Source organism: Dasypus novemcinctus, chromosome 12 (assembly GCF_030445035.2).
Source record: "Dasypus novemcinctus isolate mDasNov1 chromosome 12, mDasNov1.1.hap2, whole genome shotgun sequence".
In the NCBI taxonomy this organism is placed as follows: Eukaryota; Metazoa; Chordata; class Mammalia; order Cingulata; family Dasypodidae; genus Dasypus; species Dasypus novemcinctus.
The window spans coordinates 6,593,291-6,607,148 of record NC_080684.1 but is presented as its reverse complement, the minus strand read 5'-3'; the positions used below and the strand labels follow the sequence as shown (position 1 = coordinate 6,607,148).

General features: G+C 36.7%; 1 protein-coding gene across 1 annotated transcript in view; it reads left to right on the top strand.

Annotated features, from left to right (window-relative positions):
• Nucleotides 1-13,858, top strand: part of CPNE8 (copine 8) — a 210,902-nt gene that overhangs the window by 145,987 nt on the left and 51,057 nt on the right. The window contains exons 11-13 of the mRNA XM_058307782.1: nt 6,889-6,964; nt 12,258-12,311; nt 13,333-13,394. Of these exons, the coding sequence (XP_058163765.1) occupies nt 6,889-6,964; nt 12,258-12,311; nt 13,333-13,394 (192 nt within the window). The remainder of the gene's footprint in view (nt 1-6,888; nt 6,965-12,257; nt 12,312-13,332; nt 13,395-13,858) is intronic.

Here is a 13,858-nt window from a genome sequence, read left to right as displayed (position 1 = left end):
CATTAAAATTGAGCAAGTGAGAAGTTCACAAGAGATGTGACTTTGCCAAACACCTTTGCTTTGAAATAATTTTAATATCCCATTGAAAGGTAACCAGAGAGAGAGAGGGTGTGAATGGGTGTGGTCTATCTATTGAAAAGCATCATTATATTTAAATATTAATGCATTATTCACAATGCCTATTTGAAATTGTGACTGTCTAAACTGGTCCTTATTTTTTCCTCAGGAATAATAAGATATTCATTGAAAGTCTACTATATCATCCATGTCTACTTCAGATCTCACACTAAATCTGAATATATTACAGTCTAACTGAATCAGACAATTGGAATGCATGTATTATAATTTATATTTTACCCTCTAAAATTAATTTTAACATATACTATTATTATGGCTGCATTCACAATCATGTCAAAGTGCCTTTCTTCAAAGAATCCCCCACCCACCCTCATTTCTGGTGCTCTCTAGTTAACTTTCTTCTAAAGTGAATATGAAAATACATTTTATGTTCTTGAGGATCAAAAACATTTTACTAGAAAGCCTAATGACTTAATGAAAGCCAGTAAAGCCCAAAGGCAAAATTGAGAGGTAGGCCTTATTTTACTTTTGATTACATGGGTGTTTATTTTTTTTTCCTTTCCACTAGAAAATTCACAGATTCTATAATGTGTTTTAAGGACATGTGTAATTGCTATGCTTATTATTAAAAGGAAGAGCTTCCAGTATAAATAGCCCATCTAAACAGGCAAAATACCAATTCATCCACTTTTTATTCTTCCTAGATTTAATGTCATAGATTTGTGCTTCATTGGGAATGTAATAATTCTGAAATTTTGCTTTACAGTCTCCTGGGGCCTCACTTAGTTAAAAAAAGTAATTTAGGCAAGCGGATGTGGCTCAACTGATAGAGCATCCACCTACCATATAGGAGGTCCAGGGTTCAAACCCAAGGCCTCCTGGCACATGTGGTGAGCTGGCCCACATGCAGTGCTGATGCCTGCAAGGAGTGCCGTACCATGCAGGGGTGTCCCCCACGTAGGGGAGACCCACGCACTAGGAGTGCACCCCACAAGGAGAACCACCCCGTGCAAGAAGAGCACAGCCCACCCAGGAATGGCACTGCACACACGGAGAGCTGATGCAGCAAAATGCCACAACTAAAAGAGACCCAGTGCCTCTGAGCATGCAAGCAGACACAGAAGACAGTGAATGAACACAAGAGGGCAGACAATGGGGGCCGGGGGTGGGGGGCGGAGAAATAAAATAAATCTTTAAAAAAAATTTATCTTCTAGTAAGAAAGCATTTTACTATGTGGGCTATAGTGTTTCCATTTTTTAATTCTTTGATGGTATTTACATTGTTAAAACTATTATCACAGAAACATATTATTAGAGCTTCCCAAAATAAGATAATTTCTTTGTAAGTAAAGATACTTTTCATTTTGAGCAGTGAAAAGAGTAATGATATAAGAGTTTAAAGAAAACCTTATAAACCCTGGTTGGTAGTATGTAGTATTTTTTTTTTTTAAAGACTTATTTTTTAAATTTATTTCTCTCCCCTTCCTCCCCTCCCCCCAGCTGTCTGCTCTTTGTGTCCATTCACTTTGTGTTTTTGTGTGACCGCTTCTATCCTTATCAGCAGCACCAGGAATCTGTTTTTCTTTTTGTTATATCATCCTGTTGTGTCAGCTCTCCGTGTGTGCGACGCCAATCTTGGGCAGGCTGCACTTCCTTTTGTGCTGGGCGGCTCTCTTACGGGGTGCACTCCTTGCGTGTGGGGTTCCCCTACACGGGGGACAACCCTGCATGGCAGGGTACTCCTTGCGCACATCAGCACTGCGCCTGGGCCAGCTCCACACGGGTCAATGAGGCTGGGGTTTGAACCGCGGACCTCCCATGTGGTAGGCGGACACCCTATCCATTGGGCCAAGTCCACTTCCCGTGTAGTATTACTTTTATGTTAATTTAAAAATAAGTATTCAGCCCCCTCCAAGTGGCTGAAAATTCTTTCAAATCTGGAAGATCTGAGCTGCCAAATGACATCTAGAGTCAAAGATTACAGTGATTTCTCTGGGCTTTGAAGGTGAAATTTCACCAAAGTGGATTACTTTTTAATTTACAGAAGGTGTCTTTTGCCTACCAATGTCTTGTCTACACAGCATAAAATGAAAGAAAATTTGTGAATTACTTAGTCGGAGATAAATATCCTAGGCACTTTGGTGGGAGTTGGGATAAATGCTTTAGGAACCTGAATAATCCAAATTGTCTATACACGCTTTGATTAAAAATGATGAAGACGAGTCATGTAACACTGTACTGGATAGACATACTTTTCCGGGCTTGTGGATCTATGAAATCTAAAACATTGACAAGGATCGAAGGAAGGTCTCCCAAATGCATTTCCCCCCATACGTAGGAAAGAATTTTCATAGCAGACTTACTTTCATCTGGTCCTTTTTGTGCCCTGCCCCTAGCAGTTGGTCCCTGCTGTCCTTTTTTGGTGCGCTTCGGTCAGGAAGACAGTGGACGGGATGGAGACTTGGGGCAGAGAGCAGGATGCAGTGGTGCTAGGACGCCGAGGGTGTCTCTGGCACGACCGCGGGAAGTGCTGTCCTGACATGCTAGAAGGGACCGTTTGTCACTGAAAATACTTTAATTTTGGTAGCAGTGGAATGTACCATGCAACTTAACTTTGGCTATTTAGGCTGGAAGTTCTGTGTTGTGTGGTTGTATGAGTGTGAGAAAGCGGCTGTTACTCCTGCAGATTTCTTGTCCTTGTGCTTTCTTCTTAGAAAACGAACCTTGGGGTTGAAAAGGTGAATGGAATCCCTCTGTTTCAGGCTTCTTCAAGGGTGAACACAAGACAAACCGAGGCGATATTATCTCTAATGGCATACAGTGGTAGTACAGGCTTACGGAATAAACACCAAACAAGCAATATAGTATCCAATCCAGGGTAGATGGTGAGATTGAATTCTTTCCACAAACTTAGGCAAATTTCAGTGAAAAGTGAAAAAAAGTAAGAAGTAAAAAGGTATTGACATTTTCTAGTCTTATTTTCAGCCATATCCCCAAAACGTTCACCCATCTATTAAAGCAGATGATACATAGCTAAGGTGAAAAATTATAAAACTGTGACTAGAACGTGTCTTCTTATGACTAAACTATATATATATATATATATATATATTTAGAGATTTATTTTTTATTTTATTTATTTCTCCCCCCCATTGTCTGCTCTCTGTGTCCACTCACTGTGTGTTCTTCTGTGTCTGCTTGTATTCTCAGCAGCACCAGGACTCTGTGTCTCTTTTTTGTTGCGTCACCTTGCTGCATCAGCTTTCCGTGTGTGCGGCGCCACTCCTGGGCAGGCTGTGCTTTCCTTGTGTGGGGTGGCTCAATGCGGGGCGCACTCCTTGCACGTGGGGCTCCCCTACGCAGGGGACACTCCTGCGTGGCACAGTACTCCTTGCGCGCGGCAGGTCTGCGTGTGGGCCAGCTCATCACACGAGTCAGGTGGCCCTCGGTTTGAACACTGGACCTTCCATATGGTAGGCAGATGCTCTCAGTTGAGCCATGTCCCCTTTCCTGAACTATATATTTTTAAAGTATCTGTTATTAGTATGTGGGAAAGGAAGGGATTGTCTTGAATTGAATTTATTTGACCATAATGAAGTAATTGAATTCACAGGAAATAGCCAAACAGTATTATTGAATCATAAGGATAATTGTTGGTTGTGATTTATTTAAGTACTTTCCATCACATTTCTTTGGGTAGTAAGAAGTATTTCAGTATTACAGTATTGAAAATCATGAGCATATAAAAATGTTAAAGCAAATTTCCTCACTTTTAATTGTACTGGAATCTAGGAATAGTTGATGATAGGGAAAAAGACAATTATGGGAATAATCAATGAAAAGTACCTTCAGTATTCTCTTTAAATACTTATCTGTGATTTAATATACAATATTTTAGTGGGACGGGTTACAAAGAATGTCATCTATAAAAATTTCCATGTAGCCAAAAAAAAAATCTATAACAAAATTGACTGATGATCTCTTCACTTACCCATTCAAATTGTTCATATTTATTCTTGATAAGAAGCATCTTATTTTGGGACTATTTTATGGCTTTCTCTACTTGCTGTCTTGTAAAATCCTCACTTGTTGATGATCCATTTCTCTGGCTGCTGGTGGGATACAATAATGTGTTTTCTTTGCCTCACAGAAGTGTCTTGGAGGCTAAAATACAGTTTGTAACTCACTTAATATACTTTGTACTACAACACAAGGGTAACATTACATTTAAATGATGTACAAATCCATTGTTTTATTCAAAACAACCATGTGGAACAGAATTCAGAATTGGGAACATATTTTATTCATCCTTTCATATATTTATGCCCTTTTTCTGAAAAGGATCCAATGCAGTTTGCAGAAATGCGTGTAATAAAACCTGGTGAGGTAAACTGTGAGCGGTAATTGACGCCAGGGGAAAAAACAGAGAAATCCGCAGAGGAGAGCACATCAGGAAGACATAACTTGCTAGATTCACTAGATTTTCAAATTTGGCTCTCAGCTCTCTAATAACTAACTCATAGGGTATCATGATAAGTAGGGTCCTTTTAGGAAAAAAAAGTCAGCTGCACAGAAGCGCAGGTTCTTAGCACCGAGACCAGAGAAAATTGTTACTACCCCCCCCCCCCCTTCGTTCATCACTCAGTTCTATAGAGAATAACACATTTAGCAAGAACAAAGCAGAACCAGCCTTCACATAACTTCTTAGAAAGTTCCACAGTGTGTTCAGCACGGGCACTGCAAGGTGCATTTTGTAAATGGGAGCGTGGCTCTCTGTTCCACTGGCTTTATCCAGATACACATGTTGCATATGGCTTCTCTCTACCAAGTTCTTTTTGTTTTGTTTTGTTTAATAATAATAAATTATTTTTTTAAAAAGATACTTAGATCACACAAAATACCAAGTTTTTGATAAGTGTTGAACTGCAAAATGTTGGTGTTATTTAAAAGCTGAGCATTGGATTTAAAAAAACCCAAATGGGGGTAAGGTTAGTAGCGTCAGGAAACTGTTATTAGGGATGAAATGATGCAGGCATGCGTGTGGCTCACGTTGTCAGATACGCAGGATCACAGCAGTGTGGGAAACTGGTTTCCAGGGCTTGTTCACACCTACCAGTTTCAAAGTGGTGTCTTCAAAGTACCTTTTATCTTGTTAATTAAGATACGGGGGACATGATAGCAGTGGAGGAGGATTGGTTCTAAACAAAATTTCCATAACTCAGAAAAGGTTTAAGGTGGCTGTGAAAGAAATGATGGCTTCTGAGCTTGTACTTGTGCAGGTCAAAGAAGAAAGATTTCGTTGTCCCTGATTAAGCCCATAATACTGATTTCATAAGAAACTTATAGCACTGAAGTACTGTTTTGTAACTTTCCTTGTGTAACTTGAACTAGTGAGTTCTAGGAGCTTGAGTTTTATAAATACAAATATATTTATCATAATTTTCACTCCTCATTCCTTTTACCATTTTCACGTGTGTAAATCTGCATCTAAAAGTTAGATCTAAAAGAAAGTGACAGTGGTATAAATAAGAATGTCTCATACAGAATAGTGTACTATGTACAAGGTCTTTTAGAAAAGAGAGAACAGGGAGGTGGGGCATCTAAATTATCTTAACGTGTTTGTTTGTTTTTTAATTGTAAAAACTCTACTAAAATTAATGACAGGTAGGTGTTTTTTTCCCCATCCAAATCTCATCTTTATAAATCACATTTTTGGTTGGCTAAGCACAACTTGTTTGTCACTTGTAACTGGTCATCAGGTCTATAATTGTTGATGGATTTTAGTGAGTCATAGCTGAGCCTTAAAGTGGAGTGAGGGTTTGGGAAAGTAGTAAATTTTTGTGGTAATAAACAGCTTGCATTTGCAAAGCAAATGGGCCAAGCTTAAATTCTGTGATGCCAATAGCTACTGCGACATATCTTATGTTTATTGTACTACTTCAGCTCCTGCAATCTTTTTCCTCCCGATGCATTGCACTTCACCATTGCTCTGAATATCAGCATTTTGTACTTATTTCTCAGCAGTGCTTTTTAAACTTGGTGCTTGTCATTAAATCACCTCATAGTAGAATACTGATCCCTTCTAAACTGCTGAAAGTTTAATACGTTTTGTTTTGCAATAATATAGATCACCTACAATAATCGCATTGATAAGAGTTTTATAGTGAGAAGTAATAAGTGCATACTAATCCCTTATCCCTGACACCACCACCACCTAAACCTGTAGAATGGTCTGCTTTCTGAGAAGGCAGTGAAAATTACATTAAAGTGAAGAAATAAAAAATGACCATGTTAGTATTAGCAGCAGTAGGTGTTTTTACTTTTATTATTGAAAATAAGACTTGGTGACTATTATCTATGTTAAAATTTGATACCCTTTTAAAAATAGTTTCCTATTATATTCTGGACATAGGAAAGTTTCAAGATTTATGTACATTCATTTGTGATTATTAATATGGATAATAGTACATTTTTTAATGCCTTTAGTTTCCATCCTAATAAATAATTAAAAATTTGGATAACACAGATGATATAATATTTTAGAGATAGGAGTTTAATATGCTTATCTCAAATATTACTATTGATGGGAATAAATTAAATACTTGAATATTAATTAAATGTCCTTTTTGAGTATAAATAATTTTGGGTTCAAGAACAATGAAATTATGCATCAATCTTAAAATATTTCAATTTATTAGCTCATGTCCATATCAAGAATTTTTAAATAATGATTAAACTACACCTTTCTAAAAGATTTAAAGTATTAATTGACAATTTTTTTAAGTAATATTATATTTTTCTTAATTTCAGTCATGATTTCATTGGAGAATTTACAACAAGTTATAGGGAACTTTCTAGAGGGCAGTCACAATTCAATGTATATGAGGTAAGAGGCATTTTATTTTATCATTGTTTTCCTTTCGAGTAAATAAATTTTTGTTTTCAAAGAATGCATTTTGCAAGTGATAATTGCCAAAGATAACTGAGCACTAGTACATGTAAGAATCTTTAAAGTTATTTTACAGAGTTGTTTCTGATTTAAAATATTATTTTTCTTCAGGTAGAATGGTTTTTAAAATCTGTCCTAAGAGATTTTTAATTCTTGCCTATGAAACTGTTTTCTTCTTATGTTTATATAATACAATGTGGGTGCAAGTTTATTTTTCCTTAAGAATCAGTCTTTAAGATTTATCTTTATATCAACCTCATCTCCAGCCATTTTTTTAATACAAAAGAGAAAATACGTATTTCAGTTGTATCAGCATATTGTTATCAAACAAGGTGTGATCTGCTAATATGTCTAAATAGTTTTACTATTGTTTAGGTGGAAACCAAAGGGATGACAGGATATGATTTAGTCGTTAAAAAATTCAAGTTATTAAAGAAAACACACTTTGCCTGTGTGTCAGCAGATACCTGTTGAGGCTATGGTAGGTTTTAGCCTGTTAATCCTGGGTCTATGTTAGTTGTACATTCCCCATCATTTTTTTAAGTTAAATGTAGCTGAACAGCAAAAAGAGAGTATCTCAGTATTTAGTCAATAATGGTAGCTCTTTCCTGCCACTTTGACACTAAAATTTTCCTCTTTTGAGAGTGGAAGAGTCTGCTTCTGCCACCTTCTTTCTAGGCTAAAACAGTTGTATTCCATTCACTCATTCATTCATAAATGTACAAAATATTTATTAAGTGATTTTGATAGTCCATGCTCAGTAGTAGGACCTGGGGATACAAAGATAACAATTTGTCTCTAGTTGGAGAGAAAAGCACATAAAATATATGTAGTACAACTCAGTAAGTAGTACATATATATGTCCGTGTGTTTAGTAGACTAAGAGATCCCAAGAAAGCTTCCCGGGCAAAGACTAAGATGAAGTAATGGATACATTTGTTCTATTTTGGTCTTTCAAGGAAGAAGTAGTAAGACTCTAAACAGGAAATCAAAGTAATTTAAGACAGGTTATAACTAAGTAACACCTGTTTTCTCTGCCCAGCTTCAGTTGGGTCTTCCAGGCAAGAAGGCGCAGCACCTTTGCCACTTCTTCTTGTGTTGAGGGTTCATCTACTGCCAACCACCACAGCACTCTCTATAAATCAGCCACTCTGGGTTCTTCGGTTTTTATAACGTTCTGCTTTTTGCTTCCAGTCAGTCTCCACTGTCTTACACCACAAAGCTTGCTTAATGAGAAGACTGGAACCCCAGCTGATGAGATGACAAAGCAGCCTAGAAATGACTGTTCCTTACCTTGTAAGGATATTTGTGCTGTGGCATCATCCATAAATGTTTTCTCATTATACACCTTGTCAGTTGAGAACATCGGTCTGAAGAAATCGGGGAAACCATTATGTTTTATAAACAAGTGTTTTAGTAGTAGACAGACCTTGGTCTATACATTGGAGACTTTTTTTTCCCTCTATACACGCAAGAAAATTTTTGTCAAGGCAACCAAGGGAGAACATCTGTCTTAGAACACAGAGTTTACACTTACCATAATGTTTCTATACTAGAAAGTGTCACTGACCCATATATCCACATATTTAAAGCTCCCAGCCTTGTATTAAAACATCTGGATTAACCAAGAAAGAAGGATCTGAGCCTTTTCAAGGCCAGACAGTGGCAGGGGAGAAAAGAGGCCTGCAATATTTTGTAATATCTTCACTAAGGCTACAGAACCTATGATACTGTAACCATGACACATTTTAAATGACCTCATGAATGAGTGAAATTAATGTCAGTCTCCCATTCTTGGACTTACTAAGAACTAAAAACAAAACAACAGCAACAAACCCTACACTTTAGATAGTCACAATTGTGTTATCTAATGTGATGGGATTGTGCTCTCAGTACTTTATGCTCACTTACTGCTGCACAAAGGATATATTGAAGCATACTTTAATGTTTTTATTGTCTTCCGTTTAAGGAGTATTTTGGCTAAATTGTATTATAGTGGTGCCAGTTCACTTTTTATAACAGTTTTACTGAGTCACATACCACAATTCAGTGGTTTTTCATATATTTACAAGTTGTGAAACAATCATGACTATTTAATTTTAGAGCCTTTTCATCACCTCCAAAAGAATCCGGTTACACCCCAAACCCTATTTACCCATTCACCCATCTCCTAATAACTGGTCACCTACTTTCTGTCTTTATGGATTTGTTTATTCTGGTTATATCATATAAATAGGATCATACAGTATGTGATCTTTTGTGACTTAGCATAATGTGTTCAAGGCTCATCCATGTCATAGCATATATCAGTACTTCATTTCTTTATATTGTAGAATAGTATTCTGTTTTTAATATACCACATTTATTCACCTATTCATCAATGGATGGACATTTGGATTGTTCCCACTTTTGAGTCTTACAATTAAAGCCGATATGAATATTCATATGGACGTTTTTGTGCAGATACAGGTTTTCATTTCTCTTAGGTTTATAGTTAGGAGTGAGTCTTTGGTAACTCTATTTTAACCTTTTGAGGAGCTGCCAAACTGTTTTCTAAAGTGACTGCACTTTTACATTCTGTCAGCAATGTGGGAGGGTCCCGATTTCTCCACCTCCTCATCAACACTTGTTATTATCTGTCTTCTGGATTGTAGCCATCCTGGTGAGTGTGACGAGGTACTCCTTTGTGGTCTTGATTTTCATTTACCAAATGGCTACTGATGTGGCCATTGTGCTTACTGACCATTAGCATCTTCTTTGGAGAAATGTCTACTCAAATCCTCTGTCTACTGTTTAATTGGGTTAGCTGTCTTTTTCATTGTTTCTTTATAAAGGAGTTGTTTGTCATATTCTAGATAGAAGTCAGAACAGTGATTATTTTCTCCCATACTGTGGGTTGTCTTTTCATTTTCTTGATAAAGTGCTTTGCCGCTCAAACTTTTTAAAAAAATTTTGTTTTTCCCCATTTTTGATGTTTGTTTTTCATGTCATATTGAAGAAACTGCTGCCCAACCAAGGCCATCAACATTTACTCCTATGTTTTCTTTTTTTTATTTTTAAAGGTCATTTATTTATTTATCCCCTGCCCCCCACCTGGTTGTCTGCTGTCTGTGTCCATTTGCTGTGTGTTCTTCTGTGCCTGCTTGCCTTCTCTTTAGGCCGCACAGGGAACCCATCCTGGGACCTTCCGGAGTGGGAGAAAGGTGCTCTATCTCATGCGCCACCTCAGCTCCCTGGCTGGCTGCGTCTCTCACTGTCTCTCCTCTGGGTCTCTCTTTGTCGTGTCATCTTGCTGCGCCAGCTGTCTGCAGTGTGTGGGCCAGGACTCCTGCACAGGTCAGCACTCAGCTCAGGCCAGCTGCCCTTCGCCAGGAGGCCCTGGAAATTGAACCCTGGACTCCCACGTGGCAGACGGGAGCCCAGTCGCTTGAGCCATACCCGCTTCCCCCTGTTTTCTTCTAAGATCTTTTATCTTTGGCTCTTACATTTTTTATATATAGTCCATTTTGAGTTAATTTGTGGGTATGGTAGAGTGTACGGGTCCAGTTCATTCTTTTACCTGTAAATATTCAGTTGTCCCAGGTTCATTTGTTGAAAAGACACTTCTTTCCTCCATTGAATTATCTAACAGGAAAAGCATTCGAACTTTGATTTTTAGGCATGTTACCTGTGGGCTTTTCAGAGATGGCCTCCCTCAGGTTGAGAAAGATCCATTCTTTTCCTAATTTGTTGAATGTTTTTATTATGAAAGGGTGTTGGATTCTGTCACATACTTTTTCTGCATCTGTTGAGCTGATCGTGTGGTTTTTGTTTTATTCTATTAATTTATTTTAACTGATTTTCAAGTGTATCAGCTTTGTCTTCCTGGATAAATCTATTAGGTCATGATATATAAATCCTTTCATGTGTTGCTGAATTTGCTTAATTTTTAAAGTTTGACATCTTGCTAAGGAGGGATTACACCCTAATTGTTGCATGTTTCCACATAGAATATGCTCAGTTTTCTGGTATGAATAATAAAATTAATATTTCAAATGAATTAATAGATGAGTCTCAGTTTTCTCTCTGCTAGCTACCTAGACCTGCTTTATTCTATATTCTGAACTTTGCTTGTGAGCCTGTCTTAATGCTACTGCCTTATTTAATGCTTTCCTACTGGTGCGTAGATGATTTGAAATAGGACCCTAACTGCCTTGCCTTCAGTTTTTTTTTTTTTCCCCTCACAACTCTGTCCTGGGTACTCTGATTATATCATTCTCCTCTTCAAAATCCTATGAATTGAGTGTTATCCAGACTACCTAGCCTTGCAGTAAGACTTTGCATATCATGGTCTCAGGCTCGTTTTTCTTGTTTGTTTTCATTGCTTCTTTATATGTGCTCTTCAGCCAACCTGCGACCATTATTATACCCTCTTTCTATCATGTGGTACCTATCTCTTTTCATTGAAATCCTTTACATTAACAAATTCTTGTTCAGATGATACTGTGTTCAGAAGTTATTTAATCATTCTTTCTTTGCCAAAATGCTTTCTCCGTTCGTTGGACTGAGGCATGCTGAAGTACCCTTTCTTAAGGAACTTAAATATGTATATCTCCTATTAGATTGAAAAATCTTCCTCATCTTTGTGTTTCCTGTTTCCCCCAATGTTATATACAGTGTGAGAGTGTGATGAGTGCTATTTCCTCATGGAATGAATAATCAAAAAAAAATCAATCCACAAATTAGACCTTTACCTCTTAACATATAGCATCAGTGTCTGGTTGACATTACTCCCAATATAGAGCAGTAATTAGGCTAATAGATCCCATAAATATTCACCGATTAGTTGACTTGCCATGTAATTATATATATACCCTTGATTTAAAAAAAAAAATGCCTCTGCTTTTCTTTAGCAACCTATCATCTTTCTACAAAGTAATCATTATTATTTGAATCTTGTTTAAGAAATAGCTGTGTTATAATAATAAGCAGCAATAAGTGCAGGTGGTAAAGGGTAACTAATACACCAAGTGATTGAGAAGAGGATTACTGATGAAAGACCTTTATTTTAAAATGTTAGTCACTAGTAACTTTTCCAGAGAAGCTCTGGCATAATAACTGTCCAGTAGCCATATTGAAGGCATTTATAAATGAATATTTGCAAAAGATATGAAGGCAGCAGGTTGAGGTACACTCTTTAAAAAACAGTATAAAACATAACGCATTTTAATTGTTTCATCTGCTTTTTAAGGTGGTGAATCCCAAAAAGAAAGGAAAAAAGAAAAAATATATTAATTCTGGAACAGTAAGTTAATTTTTGTGTTCTCTCTAAGGGTTCGAGTTAATAAACTAAAATATATGGATAATTTTGATCAGAATAGAAGCAACGAACAAAACTGAGCTGTGTTTCACTTAGGATTTTAATACGAACGCGTATAGTAGCAAAGCTAACTTCCCATAATAAACGTGATTGTGATAGAAGTCATATTGTAAAAGATAGTGGGTCAGCTTCCTCCTGGTTGTCCTTCGACTTCAGGGGTTGTCAGCCCTCTGAAAGAAGGTGAAATTTTGTTATGAGCACTTCATTCGGTGGAGTCAGACCACAGAGAATCAGACAGACATGAAAAAGTTGGTGTTAGTAAGAAATACAAAACTTTCTAGGCTATCCTTACCAGTTAAGACCTGTTTTATTGGATGTGAAAGTATTTGTTTATAGTTCATTAAAATGTGCAATTCTTTGGGAATGCTGTACTGAGTCAGTATTTTTGAAGAGAGACTACAAAGGTGAAAATCTCTGAAAATTGTGAAAAATCAAAATCATCCCCATTTTGAGGGGAAAAAAACACTGAAGATTTTTCATTACATCACAGAAGCAAAACCTAAGTTTTCTCCAAGTGTCTTCTTAAAGATTTCTATATATCAGCTAAATCAACAGACAATATTAGAAACCTGCCAAAAACACATTTCTTCATCTTCATCCTAGCTTACTGATGATTTTGATTTTGATTTTAGTTTTAGCCATTGTCCAATTCCCCTTCATCTTTCTTTCATTTGAAAGAGGAAGTAAAACAGTATCTTTGCAGATAATTTTCATGCTGCAAGTAAGTAAACTGGTCATACAAAGGAGGTAGTTAATTTTTTTTTTTTGCCCTTTCCCTTCTGATAATTTTAAATATAAGAACAAGCAGTCTTAGCAGATTTTAATAAAGAATAATTTCTTTAGTGATTTTCAAAATGCCAGGAAATTTGATTTTCTAATAGAAGAAGGTTCCATTTGGCATCCTAATTAGTACTAGCAGGTAATTCTGCCTTGTTTTTATTTCCAGGTAACCCTGCTTTCTTTCTTGGTAGAAACCGAAGTTTCATTCCTTGACTACATTAAGGGAGGGTGAGTCATTCTCTGACACTTTCATTACTGAAGCACGCCTTTGAATGTTTGTAGCAGGCATTACTGTTGGTATCAGGCACTTGAAAGGATGGCCTTAATTTTATTTTGATGGCAAATTTATTACTCTTTTGTTTCAGACCTAGAGATAACTTACATACCAAGAGCTAATTACTTTTGCAGCAAAAGATTCCTTGAACAGGAAAGAACTATATTGTATTATTAATGGTTGCAGATAAAGCTATTATGTGTACTTCATAGAATGCAGTTTTATTGTTTTTAAAGTAGAAGAAAATCTTGAGGGCTTGTTGTAAATGTATCCTCTGGCTCCAGAATATTAAAGGAATGTATCTTGTAATAAAATCATAATGCAGAATGGATTGTGAATGGCCATTTAGTTGCTCCCTAGGCTTTCAGGCAGAAATATGTTTCAGGAAAAAAAAAAAAAAGGTTGCATAACCATTCTT